This window comes from Lutra lutra, chromosome 4, assembly GCF_902655055.1.
Source record: "Lutra lutra chromosome 4, mLutLut1.2, whole genome shotgun sequence".
NCBI classification, from domain to species: Eukaryota; Metazoa; Chordata; class Mammalia; order Carnivora; family Mustelidae; genus Lutra; species Lutra lutra.
The window spans coordinates 147,256,720-147,282,700 of record NC_062281.1 but is presented as its reverse complement, the minus strand read 5'-3'; the positions used below and the strand labels follow the sequence as shown (position 1 = coordinate 147,282,700).

The window sequence follows — 25,981 nt, the reverse complement described above, 5'->3', positions numbered from 1 at the left end:
AAAGAGCTGGCATGATATATTCAGAGTACTAAACGAGAAAAACATGCAGCCAAGAATACTATATCCAGCTAGGCTATCATTGAAAATAGAAGGAGAGATTAAAAGCTTCCAGGACAAACAAAAACTGAAAGAATTTGCAAATACCAAACCAGCTCTACAGGAAATATTGAAAGGGGTCCTCTAAGCAAAGAGAGACCCTAAAAGTAGTAGATCAGAAAGAAACAGAGACAATATACAATAACAGTCACCTTACAGGCAATACAATGGCACTAAATTCATATCTCTCAATACTTACCCTGAATGTTAATGGGCTAAATGCCCCAATCAAAAGACACAGGGTATCAGAATGGATAAAAAAAACAAAACCCATCTATATGTTGCCTACAAGAAACTCATCTTAAACCCGAAGACACCTCCAGGTTTAAAGTGAGGGGATGGAAAAGAATTTACCATGCTAATGGACATCAGAAGAAAGCAGGAGTGGCAATCCTTATATCAGATCAATTAGATTTTAAGCCAAAGACTATAATAAGAGATGAGGAAGGACACTATATCATACTCAAAGGAACTGTCCAACAAGAAGATCTAACAATTTTAAATATCTATGCCCCTAACGTGGGAGCAGCCAACTATATAAACCAATTAATAACAAAATCAAAGAAACACATCGACAAGAATACAATAATAGTAGGGGATTTTAACACTCCCCTCACTGAAATGGACAGATCATCCAAGCAAAAGATCAACAAGGAAATCAAGGCCTTAAATGACACACTGGACCAGATGGACATCACAGATATATTCAGAACATTTCATCCCAAAGCAACAGAATACACATTCTTCTCTAGTGCACATGGAACATTCTCCAGAATAGATCACATTCTTGGTCCTAAATCAAGTCTCAACCGGTATCAAAAGATTGGGATCATTCCCTGCATATTTTCAGACCACAATGCTCTAAAGCTAGAACTCAATCACAAGAGGAAATTTGAAAAGAACCCAAATACATGGAGACTAAACAGCATCCTTCTAAAGAATGAATGGGTCAACCAGGAAATTAAAGAAGAATTGAAAAAATTTATGGAAACAAATGATAATGAAAACACAACGGTTCAGAATTTGTGGGACACAACAAAGGCAGTCCTGAGAGGAAAATATATAGCGGTACAAGCCTTTCTCAAGAAACAAGAAAGATCTCAGGTACACAACCTAACCCTACACCTAAAGGAGCTGGAGAAAGAACAAGAAAGAAAGCCTAAACCCAGCAGGAGAAGAGAAATCATAAAGATCAGAGCAGAAATCAATGAAATAGAAACCAAAAAAACAATAGAACAAATCAACGAAACTAGGAGCTGGTTCTTTGAAAGAATTAATAAGATTGATAAACCCCTGGCCAGACTTATCAAAAAGAAAAGAGAAAGGACCCAAATAAATAAAATCATGAATGAAAGAGGAGAGATCACAACGAACACCAAAGAAATACAGACAATTATAAGAACATACTATGAGCAACTCTACGCCAACAAATTTGACAATCTGGAAGAAATGGATGCATTCCTAGAGACATATAAACTACCACAACTGAACCAGGAAGAAATAGAAAGCCTGAACAGACCCATAACCAGTAAGGAGATTGAAACAGTCATTAAAAATCTCCAAACAAACAAAAGCCCAGGGCCAGACGGCTTCCCGGGGGAATTCTACCAAACATTTAAAGAAGAACTAATTCCTATTCTCCTGAAACTGTTCCAAAAAATAGAAATAGAAGGAAAACTTCCAAACTCATTTTATGAGGCCAGCATCACCTTGATCCCAAAACCAGACAAGGATCCCAACAAAAAAGAGAACTACAGACCAATATCCTTGATGAACACAGATGCAAAAATTCTCGCCAAAATACTAGCCAATAGGATTCAACAGTACATTAAAAGGATTATTCACCACGACCAAGTGGGATTTATTCCAGGGCTGCAAGGCTGGTTCAACATCCGCAAATCAATCAATGTGATACAACACATTAATAAAAGAAAGAACAAGAATCATATGATACTCTCCATAGATGCTGAAAAAGCATTTGACAAAGTACAGCATCCCTTCCTGATCAAAACTCTTCAAAGTGTAGGGATAGACGGCACATACCTCAACATTATCAAAGCCATCTATGAAAAACCCACCGCAAATATCATTCTCAATGGAGAAAAACTGAAAGCTTTTCCGCTAAGGTCAGGAACACGGCAGGGATGTCCGTTATCACCACTGCTATTCAACATAGTACTAGAAGTCCTAGCCTCAGCAATCAGACAACAAAAGGAAATTAAAGGCATCCAAATCGGCAAAGAAGAAGTCAAACTATCACTCTTCGCAGATGATATGATACTCTATGTGGAAAACCCAAAAGACTCCACTCCAAAACTGCTAGAACTTGTACAGGAATTCAGTAAAGTGTCAGGATATAAAATCAATGCACAGAAATCAGTTGCATTTCTCTACACCAACAACAAGACAGAAGAAAGAGAAATTAAGGAGTCCATCCCATTTACAATTGCACCCAAAACTATAAGATACCTAGGAATAAACCTAACCAAAGAGACTAAGAATCTATACTCAGAAAACTATAAAGTACTCATGAAAGAAATTGAGGAAGACACAAAGAAATGGAAAAATGTTCCATGCTCCTGGATTGGAAGAATAAATATTGTGAAAATGTCTATGCTACCTAAAGCAATCTACACATTTAATGCAATTCCTATCAAAGTACCATCCATTTTTTTCAAAGAAATGGAACAAATAATCCTAAAATTTATATGGAACCAGAAAAGACCTCGAATAGCCAAAGGAATATTGAAAAAGAAAGCCAAAGTTGGTGGCATCACAATTCCAGACTTCAAGCTCTATTACAAAGCTGTCATCATCAAGACAGCATGGTACTGGCACAAAAACAGACACATAGATCAATGGAACAGAATAGAGAGCCCAGAAATGGACCCTCAACTCTATGGTCAACTCATCTTCGACAAAGCAGGAAAGAATGTCCAATGGAACAAAGACAGCCTCTTCAATAAATGGTGTTGGGAAAATTGGACAGCCACATGCAGAAAAATGAAATTGGATCATTTCCTTACACCACACACGAAAATAGACTCAAAATGGATGAAGGATCTCAATGTGAGAAAGGAATCCATCAAAATCCTCGAGGAGAACACAGGCAGCAACCTCTTCGACGTCAGCCGCAGCAACATCTTCCTAGGAACATCACCAAAGGCAAGGGAAGCAAGGGCAAAAATGAACTTTTGGGATTTCATCAAGATCAAAAGCTTTTGCACAGCAAAGGAAACAGTGAACAAAACCAAAAGACAACTGACAGAATGGGAGAAGATATTTGCAAATGACATATCAGATAAAGGGCTAGTGTCCAAAATCTATAAAGAACTTAGCAAACTCAACACCCAAAGAACAAATAATCCAATCAAGAAATGGGCAGAGGACATGAACAGACATTTCTGCAAAGAAGACATCCAGATGGCCAACAGACACATGAAAAAGTGCTCCATATCACTCGGCATCAGGGAAATACAAATCAAAACCACCATGAGATATCACCTCACACCAGTCAGAATGGCTAAAATTAACAAGTCAGGAAACGACAGTTGCTGGCGAGGATGCGGAGAAAGGGGAACCCTCCTACACTGTTGGTGGGAATGCAAGCTGGTGCAACCACTCTGGAAAACAGCATGGAGGTTCCTCAAAATGTTGAAAATAGAACTACCCTATGACCCTGCAATTGCACTGCTGGGTATTTACCCTAAAGATACAAACGTAGTGATCCGAAGGGGCACGTGCACCCGAATGTTTATAGCAGCAATGTCTACAATAGCCAAACTATGGAAAGAACCTAGATGTCCATCTACAGACGAATGGATAAAGAAGATGTGGTATATATACACAATGGAATACTATGCAGCCATCAAAAGAAATGAAATCTTGCCATTTGCGACGACGTGGATGGAACTAGAGGGTATCATGCTTAGCGAAATAAGTCAATCGGAGAAAGACAACTATCATATGATCTCCCTGATATGAGGGAGAGGAGATGCAACATGGGGGGTTGAGGGGGTAGGAGAAGAGTAAATGAAACAAGATGGGATTGGGAGGGAGACAAACCATAAGTGACTCTTAATCTCACAAAACAAACTGAGGGTTGATGGGGGGAGGGGGTTGGGAGAGGGGGTAGGGCTATGGATATTGGGGAGGGTATGTGCTATGGTGAGTGTTGTGAAGTGTGTAAACCTGGCGATTCGCAGACCTGTACCCCTGGGGATAAAAATATATGTTTATAAAGCTGTAAAAAAAAAAAAAAAGAAAGAAAGGATGAATCCCCAAGTTTTGTAGCAACATGAACGGGACTGGAAGAGATTATGCTGAGTGAAATAAGTCAAGCAGAGAGAGTCAATTATCATATGGTTTCACTTATTTGTGGAGCATAACAAATAGCATGGAGGACAAGGGGAGATGGAGAGGAGAAGGGAGTTGAGGGAAATTGGAAGGGGAGGTGAACCATGGGAGACTATGGACTCTGAAAAACGATCTGAGAATTTTGAAGGGGTGGGGGGTGGGAGGTTGGGGGCACCAGGTGGTGGGTATTGTAGAGGGCACAGATTGCATGGAGCACTGGGTGTGGTGCAAAAATAATGAATACTGTTATGCTGAAAAAATAAAAAAAATTAAAAAAACTCAAAAAAAAAAAAAAAAAGAAGTAAAAGAGGAGAGTTGTTCAGTCTAACTGGAGAATTCAGGACACTTTCCTCCAAAGGCAGCCATGGAATGAGGTGTCAGCTGGAACCCAGAGGAGAAACAGTCACCGACTTAAAAGTGAGACTTGATATTTCTTAGTCTTTTAATTATTAGTGTATATAAATTCAAGTGTTCTTCCTGTATCTTTCTTCCTGAGTTGCAAGGCAGCTTTGTGGTTGCCCTGTGAACCTTCTCATGCTTTGTTTCCCAAAAGTGACTCTGTTAAGGGTCCATCCCACTTCACACATTACCGAGTGGCACCACTTACGACATTTGAGACTACAGCTGCACCAAGGAAGTATGTTTCTGTGAAATTCCATAAGAGCATTTTCTTTTTAAATTGCAAAAAAGCATGAAATTGGGGCACCTGGGTGGCTTAGTCATTAAGCGTCTGCCTTTGGCTCAGGTCGTGAACCCAGGGTCCTGGGATCGAGCCCTGCATCTGGCTCCCTGTCAATGGAGAACCTACTTCTCCCTCTCCCACTCCCCTGCTTGTGTTCCCTCTCTCACTGTCTCTGTCTGTCAAATAAATGAATAAAATCTTTAAAAAAACAAAAAAGAAAAGAAAAAGCATGAAATTATAGGACTTTTGGTGAAATTCAGTACTCTCCTTGAAAACGGGAGGCAAAGACTCCTGAAATTTTCTTCTGAAGAAAAAAAATATTCAGAAATAGCATGCCTTCCTTCACACCACGATTGTCAGACCTTCTGAACAGACACCATTACATCAGCCAAGACATCAGGAGTTCTAAACAGTTCAATGAAGAGTTTTTAAAGTCAGATTTGATAAATAGTAAGTTCAGTTATAGTTCTCTCTTTTAAAAACTTTCAGTGATAAACTTCTTTCGGAGATAAACTTCTTCCCAAAGACTAAGTGGTCTTCATTTTTGAAGGTCAAGATTAAGCAGTGCAGTAACATCCTGTCTGGTCTTTTCGTGATTATTAAGTAAAGAAAGACATTTTAAAAAGGCATTTGTAAAAGAATATCTTTGTAAACATCTGGTCAATCACTGGCCTGGGACCTTTAGACGCAGAGTTCAGTGTCACCATTCCTGAGAGCACAGTTGGATTTTGCAGGCTTCTGTTCATTCATTGTCATTTTAAATACCACATATTAGGTTCACTTGGATTCCCAACTTGGCTGGTCCTAATTTGACCTGCCAACCGTCATTCATCAATTGTAAGAGTGGGGGAAGTTTACCAACTTAAACTTGTAGCTGCGACTCAAAGGAGGAGGCCCATTATCAATGCCAATAAAAAGGCAGCAGACTGGTAACAATAGTACATTGATCACAGACACTCTGCTGCACTAGCATATATTAGGGACAATGATTAAATCTCCCACAGTCTCCCGCTGTAATAGGAATAGTCGCTGTTACAGAACACTGCCGTAGGATCAATGTCTTGGCTTTTCTTCTGCATTTATGGAGCAGTGGGAAAGCATCATTCTGCGACCACATTCTCTTCCATTATCCCTTTAGTATTGGCACCAGCTCATTAGAGACTGGTCTACCAGGGAACACTGGGACAGTAGCAGGTGGGGGGGAGGGAAGGGGGGCTGTGGTTTAGGGACCCTCCTTCATTGGAGACATTTCATCCCAACAAGGGTTTATGGCAGGAAAGCCATGTCACACAGCGAGCCCTCTAACCACCCCTCCCAAATGTCACTTTCTTTATCAAGGCTGTTTTCATCAGGCCAAATAAAGGGCCTAAAATAATCTATTGTAATTGGGAGTCCAAAAGTTTCCCTATAAAAAGAAAAGAAATACTCCTCTCACCTATATATACATATATTATATACAAGAAAGCATCATCCAGAAAATGACTGTTATATTCCTGCAGCCTAGTCAAGTACCTGGCACAGGCTCTCCATTCAATCAATATTTGTTGAATAAATAAATAAATAATAAGCTGGAGACCACACATGTCTGCGCTCGCCCCGTGAGGGGGGCAAAGTGTTCAGGAAGCGGAGCGCTGCGTACATTTGCTGTGTGAATGAGTGCAGCCCTCTTGCATCAGAACCCAGATGCACAGTCTCGTGAATACAGAAGCGCCCCGGAAAACAGATGCTGCATTTCAGCTGGGCTCGTCTGAGTGCAGAAATTATCCACATCTCCAAATTGTTAATTTCATGTTTGAAATTGAGGCTGTGTAAATATTCCAGAAAGGAGGAAGAAAGAGATGGAGCTTATACCTTGGATGGAGACGGGGAATCTGCCCTCTCCTGTCCTCATCTCCGTCTTCAGCCCGGCCCCAGCGGCCTCGGTTAGCAAAGTGCTGGCTCATCGCGTGGCCGCGTGTAGCATGTCGTGGGGAGGAACCCTACGGCAAGGTTTATTCCGGCCACACCAATCTCCCGGGCTCGCTTGAGGAGGGAGAAAATAGGAGTGAAATAGAACATATCATAAAGAGGGAAAAGTACAAATTAAGAATCACAGCTCTATAATTCTTATATTCTGCCGTGAACCCCAGCCTGCCTGGGGACTTGAGCGGACTACTTCTCTGAATTTTCATCTCCTCATACGTAAATGCTGGGGACAGTAAAACAGCCCAGGCTGTGTATGGTATAGCTCTGACATGATCAAATAGAGGTATATAAAAGTAGGAGCTACGATTTAAGTATCAGCTGTGTGCAAGGTACTGTGCATAGCCCCAGACATAGGGTATTTTTTAAATAGTTAAAGCAGGGGCACCTGGGTGGCTCAGTGAATTAAAGCCTCTGCCTTCTGCTCAGGTCATGATCTCAGGGTCCTGGGATAGAGCCCCGCATCGGGCTCTCTGCTCAGCGGGGAGCCTGCTTCCCCCTCTCTCTCTCTGCCTGCCTCTCTGCCTACGTGTGATCTCTGCCTGTCAAATAAATAAATAAAATCTTTTAAAAAAAAAAATAGGTAAAGTATACTTGGTAAACCATAAAGCATTATGCAAGTACTATATATCTTTATGTTTTGGTAAATATTTGAAAACTCTGAAGTTCTATATGAGTTTAAGATATAAGCATACCTCATTTTATGGTGCTTTGATTTCTCGCCCTTCCCAGATACTGTGTTCTTAATGAAGGTTTGTTTCAACCCTGCATCAAACAAGTGTCTTGGCATCATTTTTCCAACATCATTTGCTCACTCGCTGTCTTGTGTCATATTTTGGTAATTCTTGCCACACTCTAAGCCTTTTCATCATTATTATATTTGACACGGTGTTCTGTGATCAGTGGTTATAAGCTGCAAGAAGTTCAGATGATGGTTAGCATAGTAATAAAGTATTTTTAAATTAAGGTACATACTCTTTATTTTTTTAGACGTAATGGCATTGTACACTGAGTAGACTATTGCGTAACTTTGATGTGTACTGGGAAACCAAAAAATTCACTTGTCTTGCCTTTTTTGCAATATTCACTTTGTTGTGGTGGTCTGGAACTGAACCTGCCTTATCTCCTAGGTACGCCTGTACATGAAGTTAAATGGAAAACATAGTTACGAATCTGTGTCTGTTACATGCAAAGCACTGTGCAAGGTGAAAGAGGGAAAAATAAGTAAATAAACCAAGACAGACTCTGCCCTCAAAGTGTTTACAGGCAGCAAAGGAAGGAGGGCTAACTGCTCAAACAAGCACCTAGTGGCACAAAAAAGACATGAGTACACTAGGATTCATCCAGGTCAGGAGTTTATTCCTTGGCTTGGACCACTACCCTCCACCATATCTGCTTGAAAAAGCTAGTGCATCAAACATTCCATTATTAAAGGAACATTAGTAAAGGCTAGTCCCTATTTCCTTCCCTTCATAATACCAGCCTTCTCTTTCTTTATCTCTAAAAAGCCTGTAGAAAACCAGTCAGTATGCTAGAAAACTCTCAGGAAGTGTGCAAAGCAATGTCATCTGACTCCAGCCAAAGATCTTTCTGCACCCATGGATTCAAATCCCCCTTCCCGAAACAGAGGGTTCTTATCTGTGGGTAATGAAATTGGGCAGAATCTAAGCAAATGTTTACTTAGAGGAAATACAATTACTCTGAATTGACATTAAATTCACCAAAGGGAAAAATAACCAGAAGTTATAGTTGGAAGAGAAGAAACAAAAGAGACAGGTAGATGGGCAGGCAGATCAGACTTACCTAAGAGTTGCCTATGCTGGTTTTCCTGTATCTAATAAATTTTATTTATCTAGCATTATTAGATATTTGTAGAACTCAAACAGAAGGCAATTTTAACCTCATATAAAGAAAAAAATTCTTTAGCGTTCTTACTTCCTCTCTTCTGTAAACAAAATGTAGACATTTCATAGACTCAAATAATAACCGCAATTTGACTAACAATGAAAGACAAATTAACCTATATTTTGTTGTTGGAATGCTGCTGAAATTTTAAACATGTAAGTGTTTTAAACTGATAGCTAATATTTATTGAGCACTTACTATGGGCCAGACATAGTTCTAAGAGAGAGTTGGGGGGAGAGATTTAATTTGTAAAAAATGATACAGGTCAACAATAAATCTATTTTCAGACTTACTTCCCTCTCTCATAGGTTTTAATATTTTTCCCACATACTGATTGTTCTATTTAAATGTGAAACAACAAAATACACCACCATCGGCTGTATAGGAATAAAGTTTGGAATAAAATTTTCTCTTTTTTGGCCATCAGTGTCTTCAATAAAGTAGCTTTTTAATACTCCAGAATCAGGGCTTTATATGAGGAATGGGGAAAGAGGGAGACAGAAACCTCCCTGCCCATGCAGAACTCAAGGGTCAGTAGCTTTTCTGCCTGTGCTATGTGGCCATTTCTGTTGCGATTGTGAACATCCCATTCGCTTTCCTGCTCAGCAAAGGATTACAATAATGCCTATTTATCCAACTGTATCCACCCAAGGATTTCAAATACATCATAAACTCATCATTAATCAAAGACATGGCACCCATTTCGAGATGATGGGGGAATTACATCCTACAAGATTACGAGAAATGCTCACATTGGCATAGTAAATCAGGGGCTGTTTCCTGATAGATTCCTGAACAGCACAAGTCCTAAAATGGAGAGGGTTCTCTCCAGCACTGAATCACAAAGTGTCTCTCTTAAATAGGAGAAGACGTCAGGAATAAAAAATTTTGTCACTTTATGTCACAGCATCACTTAACCTTGATGAAAAATTAAACCGCGATGGAAAAACTGAATCTGTCGAAATACAGTGAATGGGCTTGCCTCCTCAGAGTCAAGAATTACTGACCTCCCTGTCTTGACAGTTTAAAACCCCTCTGAAATTGCCAGATTACTCCGGTTCACTCTGGTTCCTGGTTTTGTGCTCTGTTTGGAGTGAGGTGTTGTGATCGGTGCCTTCAGCCCGCTGTGGAGAACAGGCTTTCCAGACAGCTGTGAATGCTCAGTGTTCTTCCAGAGGCTACTCCAGCCCTCCCAGGTTTTCACGTGGTCCACACATCTCACTGCCCTTCATTCTGAAGCAATGTGCCAATCTTTTGTGATCATATGTAATGAGAGGTAAAGTTTTCGTGTGCGTTGTTGGAAATGCACTCAAGCCATTAGAAATTCAAGGAACGACAGCCCAGTAGACATTTCTTCTTCTTTTTTTTTTTTTTTAAGATTTTATTTATTTATTTGACAGACAGAGATCACATGCAGGCAGAGAGGCAGGCAGAGAGAGAGAGAGGAGGAAGCAGGCTCTCCACTGAGCAGAGAGCCCGATGCGGGGCTCTATCCCAGGACCCTGAGATCATGACCTGAGCCGAAGGCAGAGGCTTTAACCCACTGAGCCACCCAGGTGCCCCCCAGTAGACATTTCTAATTGGAAATGTCCTCTGGAATAGCAGATTACTCTGCCTTGTTAGGTTATCCCAACCCAGAAGTCACTCCACCGTGATTAGCTTCCAAGATGAGTGAATTCTAGGATATCAAGATTACTTATGACTCAGTGCCAGTCCGAATTTGCCATCTGCCTTTCAGCCATTTCATGAACCCAACGGAAGAGAGGCTTTATCAAAATGGCCGTGCAACATCTCTTCTGTTTTAACACTCTGTAGGGACTGATACAAGCAGCTCTTCATGTTCTTATGTCAAAATACATATGTAAGGATTAAAAGTAGTATGGGTTGCATAAGAGTGCTTTTCGGGGCCAGTAATTCTTTGATATTTATCACTTCATAGTGGTGACACCTGCTTCTAATTTTAAGAGTTCTCTTTTTCAGTGGGTGGGTTTTTTTTTTTCTTTTCAGAAAAGAAATCTTATCCTCAAAAGACTTAACTGGTAATTTTTCTCCTTTTGATGTGCTTGATATTTTTATGAGTTTGTCCATCAACATTGAAGCCTTAACATGCCTTTAGCTTTAAAAAAATCTTTATAACACATAATCGTTATATCGGGTTACCTAAGTTTATGTCCTCACCACACATTTGGAGACTTTTTGAGAGATATAGTTTGTTATAAATGTCATTATTTGCCACTTGGACTACTTGGTAGTTGTCTGAAGTTGACTAAAACCGTAGAAATAAACTCTGCCTTGTGGGAGGAGTTTAGCCGCTTACATTCAGTATACGTCTTTGGTTGTTCTTTACATTCAGGGACCCAGTTGGTGACAACTGTCATTTGAGATTGGTGAGTGGAAGGGAAAAAAAAAAGGAGAGGACCCTAGTTGTGTCTGTTTAGACACATAGGGAAATAGTCATTCGGTTTGAGGGTAGCCAGCCCACTTGTAGAGCCCAACATGGTTTGCTTTTCAGTTTTTATCTTGTGTAAAGACCTTTTCCTAATAGATGCTGGATAAAGTTAATTATACGAGTAGAAAAAGCTGCAAAAGATGGTATATTGCTAGCAACCCATCCTGATTGGCCTGTGGGGAGTTGTCGGTATAAAATTGGATCCTTGTGTTGGGTTCCAAAAAAAAAGGTGTGAATATGAAGGAGAAGTGCTAAATCATGACTCCAGAGAAAATGTCGGCCACGAGCAGTTTTTAGTCTAAGTGAAAACCAAACTTTAGGATTTGGACAAATAAGACAAGGAGAAAAAAAGCGTGAATCATTAACTCCAATATAAAAGCAAGTGCTTTTATATTGGATTGGTGATCAAGTGTCACCAAACCTAAGGGAAGACACTCAACCAAGACTGTGACTGAATGGAACCAACTCATTGACTTAATTGATATGAAAAACTTCTGCCAAGTATTTACCCTTCGTGTCAGATAAGTAATTTTTAATATAATATTTCCAGGATATGAAGACAGTTAAGAAAACAGCACGGTTTTTAATCACGGCACTCGTAAGTAAACGGATCTATCATTATGTTGTCACAAAGAATGACAGTGAGCAGAAACATGGCGCTAATCCCTCTCAGATAACTATTCAATGTAATTAGACACCGTCTCTAGTGCTGAGTGTAGCGTTAATCAGGCAAAGTGCAACTTTACACAGAAATTTCTTCTTTTCTGGTATGTCATTGTTAAAAAAAGAAACTGTTTTGTCAGATACTGCTTCAGAACGTGATCTCTGTAGCTGTGCACAGCTACTTCCCTTTTAAATTTTTATTTTGTGTTTTAGCGGCGTTGAAGAACAGTGTGGTCCTTTTGCATCCACGAGGCTGCCTTGGAAGTCCGTGGTTCATTTTGTTCTGCATAATGAACATAACTTGAAGTGTTCTCAAGCTTTGAAAGGAGGACCTGTTGGCTCATCTATCAAAAATGAAGGCGGAACTCTCGTAAAGAGAGGTTTCCCTTATAAAGAAAGGGCCAGGAGTTTTCTGCATTCAATAAAAGCTCAAGAGAGATTCTCTTTCTGTGAAAAATTCCATGTTAAAGTGATGAAACGTGTTGCCCCCTTCCAGCCTTAAAAAAAAAAAAAAAAAAATTCCCTTTGGCTGTGTAGCGTCCGGCTTGAACTATGAACTACTGCATAGTTATAAAGTCGTATCAGTTCAGCTCCTTGCACAGCTCTATCTTCCCACTTTCTCAGCGACTCAAAGGCCTTTGATGGCAAAGAATAGGGTTATTGAAGGTTGGTGGGCAGATTTCACTAAGTAACAGGTGGAGGTCAAAGTAGTTTATTTGTGGGGATGAACACAGTACAGAGATGAAAAATCAAATGCTTTGCCATAATAAGGTTTAGCAAGAAAATGCTGACTACGCTAAGCTCAGATTCTAGCTGACAGAACCTTTTCTAGTGTTCATTACTTGATTTCACAGTTCAAGCAATTTGAAGAGGCCTAAAATTATATTTCTTTTTTTCCCCTATGAAATGTTCCAGTCAGTTTCAGATTTTACCTTAAGTAAAGTGATGGCCCTTCTGCTTGTATCCAAGGAACACCGGGATGAATAGATCCCCAGTGCAGGCATATCCCAACCATGGAACATCACAGACGACCTTTCGAAAATTAAATTTTACCAATAAGACCTGTAAACGCCAAGCTTTCGATCATGTTCTGACAGAAGCAAGCACATTTTAATAAACACTTACCTTCGCATCACTGGAACTGGTATTCTAGATAGAGAAACGTATCTAGGAAGATGTTTACCAGGTTTGAGCACTAGATTATCCCTAGCCTGTTGAAGATGGGGAGGAGAGTGTTATTGTCCCCTCCGCTCCCCCAGGCTATATATAATTTTTAATTTGTGTAGTGTTGTATGCTTTGCTTCGTAACTTACAAAAGAGCTATATGTGCTGAAAAAATAAAGTGCGGTTTCCCTGCTGTATAATAGTAGGACCAAAAGCATGAAAAATTACTTGGTGGCATATAGATGAGAGCTGTCTTCTAGAACTTTCTGCAGTGAGGCAAATGTTCTATATCTGCACTGTCCAGCATTGTAACAACTAGCCAAATATGGCTATTGAGCACTTGAAATATGACTTTGCTGGAGCAACTGAATTTTTAAATTCATTTAATTTTAATTAATTTAAATGTAAGTAGCCACATGTGGCTAGTAGCTACCATATTGGATAGGGCAGATAGGAACCAAACATATGTATGATTGAGTTTTTTACTTTTCAGCTGGGTATCTAGGCAGGATGAATAAAACATTATGCTGTACTATACTGAATTTATTTTTCGTGCAAAGGAAATTATTTGGTTTTCTCAGTAATTTTTTGTTTATTCTCAGTCCTCTGTGAATGTTGTGTGATTGCTATGTTGAGCCAAAATCAATCCTTCCCTAAACACGTGGGAGGATGGGATGGGTAGGGGAAAGATTGGGATGGGTAGGAATCTCCAACTTATAAGTAGGAGGAGGATGAAATACAGCATTTTAAACTTCAGTTCTGACACTGGGGTGTCTGTATTTGCCCTAAAAGGAGAGGAAATCCCCTTAAAACTCAGGAAACTTTATTGTTGGCCCAGGAACCAGATCTTTATATGACATTTTCCTTGTGTCTATTCTGTATTCTCCCGGGTTATAAATTTTCACTCACAAACGAACATTTGGAATACATTAGAGAACTCATCATTTCTTTTCTCCTGAATAATCCATATAATTTTCACTCCATTCTCCCATTTTTAAAAATTAAAGAAATCACTTGTATGCAAGCCTTTTAAATTACCTGAACGTCTTTATGATGTGCTAATTCTTTGGGGGGTCCTTTCAGCTCATCTTAAATGGTTGCCTATAGAGTAAGAAGGATAAACCTCAGAAGCTATATTAACTTCCATTTTATTCTCCCCATCATAAAAATGATTTTAAAACATTTCTATTCACCGAAAAAGGTTAAAAGTCAAAATAGTCTGAATGTTTTACCTTTTTTTTTTTATTGTTGAGTGTGTTAATCATCATAAATCACATTGGAATGAACCATAATGGATTTTATCATTAGGACACAAATCTTAAGATGAGTGCAGGATCTTGAACTACCTCCTCGTATCACACAGCGTGTGCTTCTACCCAGAGGAACAGAATGGCCCTTTAACTGTGGGATTAATCTATGCAATCACAGCCTTTATTTAGCATCACGGTTGGTGATTCTCTCATCACAAGATGCAGAGGAGATGGTCCTAGGAAGGTCCTGTTCTTGCCTGTTCAGCAGCTGCCAGGGAGTGCTGGGTTCTCTCCATCGGAAAGAGTTGAGTCTGAGCATAAATTTGTTGGTGGGGGTCACCTGGGTGACTCAGTGGGTTAAGCCTCTGCCTTCAGCTCAGGTCATGATCTCAGGGTCCGGATCGAGTCCCGCATCGGGCTCTCTGCTCAGCAGGGAGCCTGCTCCCTCCTTTCTCTCTCTGCCTGCCTCTCCGCCTACTTGTGATCTCTGTCTGTCAAATGAATAAATAAAATCTTTAAAAAAAAAAAAGAGGTCCAATTTCTCTATATCCTCAAAAAAAAAAAAAAATTGCTGGTGGTAGATGAGTTGCAAAATATGGTACGGGGACTTACCCAACTTTCATCCTGAGCTTGAAAAACGGTGCGGAAATGGATGCTGACTCCATTCGTCTGAGAGACGCAGCTGGGGCACCCACTGCCTGCACTTAGATCTCGGGATGTAGGGGAATCGGAATGCCTGGATGGAAAGAGAAAAGCCACAGTGGCAGTCAGCGTGCCACTTAGGCTGTAGAAAACTATGGCGGTATCATGAATGACCTCGATTTTAAACCAGCTCGGGATCCGTCCGTGTTGGTAGGATAGAGAAGTAATCGGAATTTTTTTCAGGAAGAAGCATATCGGCAGAGCGGTACTGTGGAAGCGGGAAGAGCTCTGTCCTGCTGGGTTCCAGCCCCGTCCCTCCAAGCGGTGCTTGTGTGGCCTCTCGCCTTCTTCGGGACTTCCCTCCCTCTGTGATCCCCTCCCTGAGTCTTTGCTACCTGCCCACCTCGTGGGCAAGCGTGCTTTACTGCCTCCCATCTTCCAGAAGCTCTGCCTTGCTTCCCACCCCCAGCGCCCAAAGCTTACCACCCTATCTTGTGCTTCCCTCTGCAGACTCATTTCGCGAGGAGTTGACTATGCCCCTTTCCCCTTCTTCCTTCCTGATTTTGTAAACCATTCTCACCTATCTTCTGTGTGCCTTGCCCTCCTGGAGCTCATTTATTCTCATTATACGTGACCCCTCAATAGCATTCGACTCACACCATCACAGCCTTCTCCTTGAAATACTTAAGAGAGTCGGTAAAACGATGCTTTCCTGTAAGTTCGGTGACTCAGCTAAGTTGCTTGTTTTGACACGGACTTTAGCAGCTCCGAGGCCTCTCTTGATGTCAAGACTTACTGAATTCTAGATAATTGTGTGTGTTAGACTTTACCTCTGGGTGAGGTATGACTGCGTTATGACATAGACAAGGCTCGGGAGATATCAGTGGGTCTTAAAAAAAAGACTTTTGATCCTGCGTATGTTTGCCTGAGGCTTTATAGAGGAAGTAACTTGTTGAACAGGCAAGAGACCTCTTGTGAATGTTAAATGTACTTATTTGCTGTTGAACAATTTAACATCTTTGGGTCATTATGTTCTTCTAGGCGATACTTATTTCTTGGAGGTTCTGTCTTGAAACTACTGATAATAAATGCAGTATGTTTAATAAAATCCTAACTAATCTCTCCAAGTGCCAAGAAAAACCTTTGCTATATAAGACGAGAGGCTTCTTAGTATACTGTAGAGTTGTTTTTATTTTTTGCATGTTCTTTTGCAGCTGATTTAACCTTTCTTTGAAATTTTTTCTTTGGATAACCAAATTAGAAACTTCAACTATAAATATACTTTACTGACTTAAGTAGGACACAGTTTGTGTAATATACAAGGGAAACTATGAGGCAGTGTGATGTGTTAAAGAACCTACAAGCTTTAGGACCAGAGACCAGGGTCTGAAATACTGCTTCATAGCTGTGTGGTCTTAAGCAAGTTGCTTGACATCTCTTGGTGTCACGTTTCTGCAATATTTAGTTATAAGTTATATTAAGTTATATATATGTAAGTTAAATGTAAGTTATATTTAGTTATAAGGATATTAATACCTACCTATTGGAGAATGAAAATGAGATATTTGTAAATACTTGGCACATAGTAGGTATGCCATAATTCATACATTTTATTCTTCTCAGTCTGTGTTTTGGGAATGATCAATATATAAAGGTTTGATGACCATCTCTTTAGCGGCCTCTGAGCTCTCTTGAGGCCACTGGATGGATGAAGACTTCCAGCAGCCTTCAGGTTTGGTATAATAGTTGTTCTGCTAAAGCAGTAGTAACGATAGGTCACTGGGAATTAGATGAGGGCAATGGTCTGGAGAATACATAAAGTCAAACTGGCAGTGTTTTGTAGTGTCTCTAACCTGCTTATATATTGGATTTTAAAACAAAAGTGCAGAGTTTGCTTGTTTCCAGGATTTTTCCCAGATTGCAACTCTAAATGCGCATTACTAAAAACTTCCTGTTCTCGACTTTGCTACTTTGAAGAAAGAAATATATACCAGTTAAATCTTTTCCAACAATTTGGATAACAACCACCCAAACTCTACAACAGACAAGATAAGGTCCCGCTGTGAAAAGGACAGTGAATTTTTGAGGAAGTGCTCACACTGACTTATTACAGTTTTGCCTTTTTAAAAATCCAGCATGTTATGCCATTGTTTCTGGAATAGTTATAGTTTATTGTGATCTCTCCCTTTCCCCCCCGACCTTCCCATTAATATTGTACCTCCTTGACTCCTAAAAATCCCCTTTAAGAAGCTTCCTTAAGCAAAGTATAGCATTGTACTTTCTTCTCATTCCTGTAGGACTTGATTTATAACTGTCCCTATAAAGTTCTTAGTCAAAGTTGTTAGTAAGTCTCAAAATTTAGGAGACAGATGGAGTTGAGATTAATTATGCGTTTTCCCCCTGTATCTTCTTTTTTACTTTCTGTAATATCAGGTTGTAGATAAACCTTACCAAACACACCTTGATTTATTATAGGAGACCCCAAGAATTATTTTTGAGGTTTTTCATGTCATTTGATCTGATTTTGTTATTGGTATTTCTTAAAAGAATCGGGAGGAAAGAGAAAGTTTCCAAATTTATTTGGAAATAAAATTTATGCCATTAGAAGTAACCACTTATTCGCCTCTTTTCCAAAAAGATGTCTTACTGTTTTCTCTGAGTGAGTGTAGGCTAGAGGCAAACTTCGCTATCTAGCATGTATTTGCTAAAAATGATGGAAGCTTCTGGAATTCTAGAGAATAATTAGTTCCCAGTAAACATCTTTAATACATACATTTCTAGAATGGACAGTAGTCTCATATTTGAGTAACACCTTAGTTTGCTATCGCTGTATAACGAATTACAACAAACATAGCCTAAAACGAAACACATTTATTACCTTATTACCTTATCACCAGTTTCCATGGGTCAAGAGTCTGGGCACAACTTAGGTAGTCCCTCATCTCAGGGTCTCAGGAGGCTATAATCAGCATTTTGTACAGGCTGCATTTTGTAGTCCTGGACTACAGCTCTGAGTCTTCTTGCAAACTCTCATGATTATTGGCAGAATTGAGTTCCTTATAGCTTTAAGACTGAGGTTCTGGCTTTCTTAAGGCTAGCTGTCAGCCAGGGGCCCTGCTTAGCTCCTACAGGTCCCTGCATTTCCTTGCCATATGGCCCTCTCATAGACCCCCTTACACCATGGCAGCTTACTTCTTCAAAGGCAGTAGGAGAATCTCTCTGACTTCTAGTCTCTCTTTTAAAAGGTTTGCCTGATTAGGTCAGACCCACTGAGGATAATAACCTTTTAATTAATTCAGAGTCCTCTGATTAAGGACCTAAATTACATCTACAAAAGTCCCTTCACCTTTGCAATACAACAACCTAATTACGAGAAGAACATCTATCATATTCACAGATACTGCCCACATTCAACTGGAGATTATGTAGAGTAGGTACCCCAAGGACCAGGAGCCTTGGGGCCATCTTAGAATTCTGACTACCACAAATATTAATGATGACTATAATGGAATATTTGTGAGTACTGTTTCTGGCCTTTGCTTTCAAGGTTTTCCTATTGGGCCTCTCACTTATAACTGCCTTCAAGGAACAGAGTCATTGAATGACTAGAATTTCATGTTTGCCTGTGTCCCCTGGACACTATTTCAAACAACTCAGGTAGCTCAGGAAAATGGCAAAGTGGAGAGAAATTCAGAAAGTCTGATGGTTAGAAAACCAATGACAAGCCAAAATGCTTTTTGAAATCTGTCTTCTAGGGCACCTGGGTTGGCTTAGTGGGTTAAACATTGAACTCTTTATTTCAGCTCAAGTCAAGGTCTCAGGGTTGTGAGATCAAGTCCTGCATTTGAGGAATTGCTTAATATTCTCTCTCTCCCTCTCTCTCTGCACCCCCCCCACTCATACATGCTCTTTCTCTCTCATTCTCTCTGAAAAAAAGGTTGAAAAAGAAAAAAAAAAAGAAATCCATCTTCTATTTTCTTTACCACCATTGGGTTTTTTTTAGAGCAATCAATAGGAGAAAATGTCCCATTGAAACACAGCATCCTGCTAAATTTCTGCTGCTTGTTCTATAAAATTCTTTATTTTTACATAGTGAAAAGAACTTTGGAGTAATAATTTGTTTGTTCTGGAAAAAGGGCAGCATTACTTTTTAATCTTTTAAAAAAAAATCTGATGCTTCTGAAAAATACATTGAAATCAAAGTTTTGCTTTATTAAGAAAAAGCCAATCATTCATTAATCTGTACAACCATGGCATAACAGTTGTGCATGGATAATTGGTAAGAGAAATTGTAACAAGAAACTTACTTTTAATCTAACGGGCAGAATCCAAATTTGATTTCAAAAATAAAAGTCAAGATTAATGTTCTCTCACTTTTAACATAAAGTAGTTTACTACCATTTTGAAATTTTATCCTGTCAATTAAGTATATGAAGCAAATTAACCAAAACATACATTATGCATATGGAGAAAATATTAAAGTATATAATAAGGAAATGTGCTCAATATAAGTCTTTAAAAATTGAAAACACAAAGTAATTTTGAGATTCATGACAGCCTTAGGGTTCATCTTACTTGACTGTGATAAATTTAGAAGATTATACATAGTTTGGCTTGTTGTTCTTGAATGCAGACAGTATTTCTTTTCTCTTTAACCCCTTCAAGGAGGATTTGAATTTTGCTGTTTTTGAATCTGTTTACCAGCTTCATCATTCTTCATGTTCATGATTACCTGAATCTTACCTCTCCATTCCCCCTCTTAAAAGGGTAAATGTAAATGGTGGATTTAAGTCATGTCACTGTCTCTGCCGTATTTAGAACAGCATGGGTTGGAACTCATGAACTTTTCAAAGAAATGCTTCCTTTTCTGTGAAGGCAACCATTTGCTCTCTTTAATAAGTTTAGTTCAGATGCTGCGTTTCCTCAGTGATTCCATTGTCTGAAAAAGATTCTGCCATCTTAAAAGTTTTGACATTTTCATCTTCTGTTCTATTTCTGTTTCATGACACATAATTCAGGCATTTGACTGAGCTTAAATCAGTGGACTGGTTGGCAGCCTAAAAATGTGTTTTGCGCAGGAGAGGTTTAAATGAATTGAGAGGTTTGTTTACATTTTGGTTAACGTTTATTTCTTCCCTTTAATTTTTAAATTGGAAATCCTCTCTCTAATGTAGTTCTGTGATTATACCTTAGGCTAAGTTACTTGCAACGAATGTTGGTCCAAAACCCCAATCTATCCTAATGGTGTTAGGATATTGGTATGGTGGACTTTGGTTACTGATTCAAAGAGCAAGGAAACATAGCTAAGTTGCTGAGTGATGTGCTTTTTCATTCAAATCATGTAGATATTGATCTGGAATGGCTGGAATCTAGATCTGTCCAGTTGGTGTGAAATCACACACCACTTCCTAATGTCTTTACATGGTACCATGCAGATATGCCTACCAACTTGCAATTTGTTTCTTTCGTGGGGTCAAACTCTCAAGTTTTACTATGTCGGTTAGTAAAGCCACAGATAAAGTTGAGACTGTGACACCTAGTTTAAATATCTTTTCAGGCCACTGACTGCATTCTAGACCCTTTGTTGGATATTCTGAAAATAGAAACACAAAGCACACTCTATCTGTATAGAACCTGAAGTCACACTCAAAGCTTGTGTTGTAGAACCTATAAAGGAAATCTGTGGACATAAATAACAAGGACGTATTTAGATACAAGCCAAACTAAGTTTTGGGACAGATCTTTACCTATAAAGTGCTTGGCACAGTGCATGTGAGTTAGTAACTACTCAATAACGGGTACCTGCTAATATCATTATTATTTCTATTACTTAGTTTTCCAGCTCACCCCAAGAATTCTCTGGTCCTAGAATACAACATATGTAGACCTATGTGAGTAAAAGAGAGCTGATTCTTTTGACGTGCATACAGACCAGCTTTGTGCTGCAAATTTAAGAGAGCCCAAATTTGTCCTGTGATGTGGAGAACAAGGAGTCATTTCCTTTATTTCTATATCCAAGTTTTCATTGTTTTAATTGGCACCCTACCAAACTGATCGATGCCTCCAGTTGTGTGTGTCAGCTTGGCTGCCAAGAACATTACAAACTCAGTAATTACAAGAGACCATTTTCCCATTATTTTCATCCCAAAGCATTTTCTATGCTGGAAATGTTATGAAAACCTCAGAAACTATGATAAAAATACTATTTTTAAAAACAAGTTTTTATTGTATTTTCTTAACATAAAAGTAGTATATGTTCATCACAGGAGAAAACAAGCAAGCAAAAAGAGGCAATGAAAACCACCCAAATCCATCACACAGAGAGAACCCCCGTTAGAGTTTATGTGCGTTTCCTTCCAGTTCTTTCTCTGCACAGAGACCTATATTTTTAAGTGGCCTCCCAGCACAACGTCCTATTTTATAATCACTTTCCATGTCTTTATTCCATGTCATTAAATGGAATGTCCTTATTCTCTTACGGTATGATTTGGATGGGTTCGATCATATTTATTTAACCAGTTTCAATTGTTGAGCATTTAAGGATTTTTTTTACTTTGATCTTTTATTTCTCTTTTCTATTATAAATAATTCATTGGATGAGCAACTGAATGGTCATTGTTGTAGGTTTTTTTTTTTTTTTAATGTGAAAATAGCTAAATTATTTAAAATGTGGAGAAGGTGCTTTTGTGCTTCAGCAAGGCACCTGGCAAGATGAAATGGTTGCAGATGGGGTCTTCATGTGCCTTCGAGAGCCTCCTTTCTGAAGGCTCCCATGGGCCACAGGCACACACAACTTGCAGAAAACTCTGGGCAGGGGCCCTCCATAATTAGACAAGCTCAATCATGCCAAAAGGAACTGTGACTGAGTAGAGTAAGTTGAAGTCAATTCTAGGTGGACTTACCAAGGGGCCATTTTGTCCCCTGTTGGTTCCTGTGACAAATTCTAAGTGATTCAAAACAAATTCTGTGCTCCCAGGTGGATTTCTTTTTTTTAATTCTTTCAGTTTTATCTTTTAGTACAAGCTGCCGTGCCCTGAATTAAAATGTGCTTATCACTCCATCCTTCTTGCCAGGAATGCCATCTCCAACCACACTGAAGAAGTCGGAGAAGTCTGGTTTCAGCAGCCCCTCCCCTTCGCAGACCTCCTCCCTGGGAACCGCGTTCACACAGCACCACCGACCTGTCATCACAGGACCCAGAGGTGAGCCGCTCCCCAGCACCCTGGCTTGGGCTTAGATCATGGCCTTGGGAGCAGCGTAGCAGAAGGAGAGACAAGGAGGCCTCTCCCAGAATGCTCCTAAAGGCAATAAGTGCTCCAGTTTCTCCTCCCTGGGGACAGCTTTGGCATCAAACCCTGGATCCCTACCTCAGGCCAGAAGAGGGACCAAACCCCTCATTCCCTGTGGGATGTTGCAAAGAGGTGGGAGGTAATTTGAACTGAACCCAAATCAAGTCTGCCCTAGAGGTTGGGCAAAAGGAGTGTGTGTGTGTGTGTGTGTGTGTGTGTGTGTGTGTGTGTGTGTATGTGTATTAGGTGAGTATATTTTCCTGTAGCTAGTTACCTGTTTTCAAGTAAGAGCTGTTTTTCATTCTCTCATCCCTGCTGATTCCCTTTCCTTGAAACCTGATTTCAATATGTGGCGTTTCACACTGAGGCTGTTTGCATCACGGTGTTGACGAGCAGTTTTCACTCACTCCTTTTGAAGTGGTAGATAGTTTGTCTGGTTTTCGTTGCAATGTTTTCATTATTTTTGTCTAGTATGCTTTTAAGTTTATTATTAAAATGTGTCCACAAGAAATATGATTTGTATTTCACATTAAAGACAAGCTTTAAACCTCAAGAAAATGTCAGCAAATCACTTAACTTGATCTTATTGCAAGATGAAAATATTTATTAGTTTGTTTATGAAACTCCCACAGTAGGAGTATGAATAATTGTAACCGTGTTTACTTTCTTCCATCAGATTGTCGCTTAGGTAGGTCTGTGATCTACCAGCTGGTATTATAAAACATCCTAGAAAGTTATGGTCTCTTGTCTACTATTACATACACCTGGGGAAAATGATATTTCTTGCATCCATCTGAATGTGAGACCCACAAATCTGAATCCCTTTGTGAATGCTTGTGAGCATCTCAGGGAAAAATGGCCTTTGAAGGGGCACCCAATGCACACACGCAGAAATCACACTGATGAAAATAAGTATTTGGACTATTTTTTGAAGCGATTACTATATCCACAATTATGAAGACTTACTTCCTCCATCTTTAAACATCTTGTGATCACTGACAGAATTTTCTCAAGGTCCCTTATTATTTCACTTCTGTAGTGTGTACGTGTGTGTGTGTGTGTGTGGGTGTGTGAGAGAGAGAGAGATAATCAGAAAGGCAACTTATATATTTTTTATATATATTTTTTTCTAACTTGAAACCTTGCATTCGAATTGGATTATGAATGAGTCTCTTTCAGTGGGGTAGTATTATGATATTATCCTCAGGGTCAGCATTCATTAAGCATCTTAAACTGTAGTGGAAAATAAAAGACATGAAGTCCTTTTAGTCAGAAGATTTTCGGTATCAGGGAGATAAGGCAGGTAATGTTTCTCGTCTTTCTATGGTCAGGTTAACATTTTAAATGCTAAATGAGCGTTAAAAATAGAAATTTCTACGGGAACTCAGAAGAGGAAACCATAAGTTTCATTTGTTCATTAAATGACAATTTCCTGAGTGCCTGTCACTGGGAATTCAGTGGTTCCTGTCCTCATCAAGCATACAGTCTAGGGCAGAAGAGAGATGCAAGAAAATAAGCATTCAGAAGATGATATGGAATGTGCTATTACTACTTTTTATCAAATAGACTTCAAAGTTTAGACAGCATTGACATGAAATCTTAAGAAGTCACTTACATGAATAGAGGGCATTCCAAGCAGAAGAAGGGTTCACAGGGTAGCGAGGTGATAAGGATTGGGAAGGACAGGATGTTAGCAATCAGGATAGCTGGGTGAGCTGCCTCTTTGCCTTCCCATTTATCTTGTAGATTTTTTTAGTATCCTCACCAATAAAACGGGACAGAACTGTGCTGAATGAACTTTTCCTCCCAACCTCCTATTCTTACATAGAGACACGATAAAACAATATTTGTAGAGACTCTTTGAGGAGCATAAAACAATGTGCATATATTATCATTTAATTCAATAAATATTGAGTGCCCTCTAGGTGTCTTGCCTTAAAACCACAGTTCTACACATTATTATAGCAATTCTAGCATTTACCTGTGAGGGCCAAGATTGGGAGCTTCCTCATGCTGGATACTTACACACGTTTGCCAAAATGACCCACGCTGGGTTGAACCGGAGTGGACCTCCTTAGCCTTCAGAACAATGAGCTTTGATCTCCTATTCATACCATTAAAAAAAAATGTTTGTGAGGAAAAGAGAAAGGTGCCTAGTTTAAGAATTATGGAATACCAAAGATTCTTTGTTTTCACCAGAATTCAAGATGGTTCCCAGCATCCTCGGTTCTCCTTTCTGGAAAATCTACTCAGGTACCCATTCTTATTGCACCCTGCCCCCCCTTAGTGGTCCAGTAAAGGGAGTTGGAGTAATTTAGATGAAACTCTTCATTGGTGTCTTTGTGGCAAGAATCACAGAGTGGAGATGGGCTAACACGCGACATTTTGGGGCTAAGATAATTTTTAAGGTTGGTACTGAGCCTCTCTAAGAAATATTTGCTGCAGACACCATATTGCTCTTTATTCTTCTCTGAACCAGATGGAAAGCTAATGCTTGGAATAAGATCACAGGATTAAGCTGATGTTTTAGGAAGATGATCCAAACTGAAGGAGAGAGAGTCTGACTGAATGAGCCAGTGTGGAGTAAATGTGATGTGTACATAAAGGAGACTTCAACCTCAATGTTCCTTTTACTGTAAAGAGTTGCCATAACCCAAATCAGCCAATCATTAGAGAATCCATATAGACAGTCGAACTTCAAAGGGCCTGGAAGAAGAGAAAGTTGTGTCCTTTATCAGGGTCCTGGGGCACAGGGACAGGGGAAGCTGTTTACTACACCATTGCTCAGAATCACATATGTTCACCTCTGCATAGTATCCAGATTACAAGACTTCTGCTGCCTCCTTTAAAAACTTCTTAAAATTTCTCTTGGGAATACCTTGACCAGACAAACACCAGTTTTTAAGCAGTAACTATGTAATAGATCTCAAAACCCAGGCCAGAGGTGATATTTTAACAGACCTACAGCAAAACAAGGTCACCTCGCTAAAAAAAAAAAAAAAAAAAAAAAAAAAAAACAATGGCCCTATTTTTTACTATAAACATAAGGCATATTTGGACATTTGGTGGACACTTGTTACAAAGGAAACCTCTCTTTGAAATTGCGAAGCAAATGCAAAAAAAAGGAAAAAAAAAAGTAGGGCCTTGTAGGGAGGCAGAATTGCACCATGGTTAAGGATAGAAGCTCAGTGGTCAAACGGACCAGTGTTGGAACTCTGTCTCCACCACTGTTACCGGCTGTGTGAACCTTATACATTGCTTTACTTCTCTAAATCCTAAATTCCTCATCTATAAATTGGAGATCATAATCTCTACCTCAAGAGATTCATATTATCTAACGAGCAAATGAAATCATGTATTTGCAGTTGTTTGCACAGTGCCTGGAAATAGAATATGTACTCAAATTATGCAAACAAGTGAATCATCCATTTTCACCCAGGATTTGAAAATATCCTGCTGTCCCTACAACATCTTGTCCATCCTAAGACCAGCTCAAGTATGATTTTCTACACAAAGACCCCTT

At 39.5% G+C, this 25,981-nt stretch overlaps 1 protein-coding gene across 6 annotated transcripts in view; it reads left to right on the top strand.

The window, feature by feature from the left end:
* Nucleotides 1-25,981, top strand: part of NFIA (nuclear factor I A) — a 371,542-nt gene that overhangs the window by 270,069 nt on the left and 75,492 nt on the right. For 4 of the 6 annotated variants that reach the window (XM_047728046.1, XM_047728048.1, XM_047728045.1 and 1 more), the window contains exons 7-8: nucleotides 22,243-22,371; nucleotides 24,658-24,711. In XM_047728046.1, the coding sequence (XP_047584002.1) occupies nucleotides 22,243-22,371; nucleotides 24,658-24,711 (183 nt within the window). The remainder of the gene's footprint in view (nucleotides 1-22,242; nucleotides 22,372-24,657; nucleotides 24,712-25,981) is intronic. The other 2 variants (XM_047728050.1, XM_047728049.1) reach the window with 1 other exon arrangement.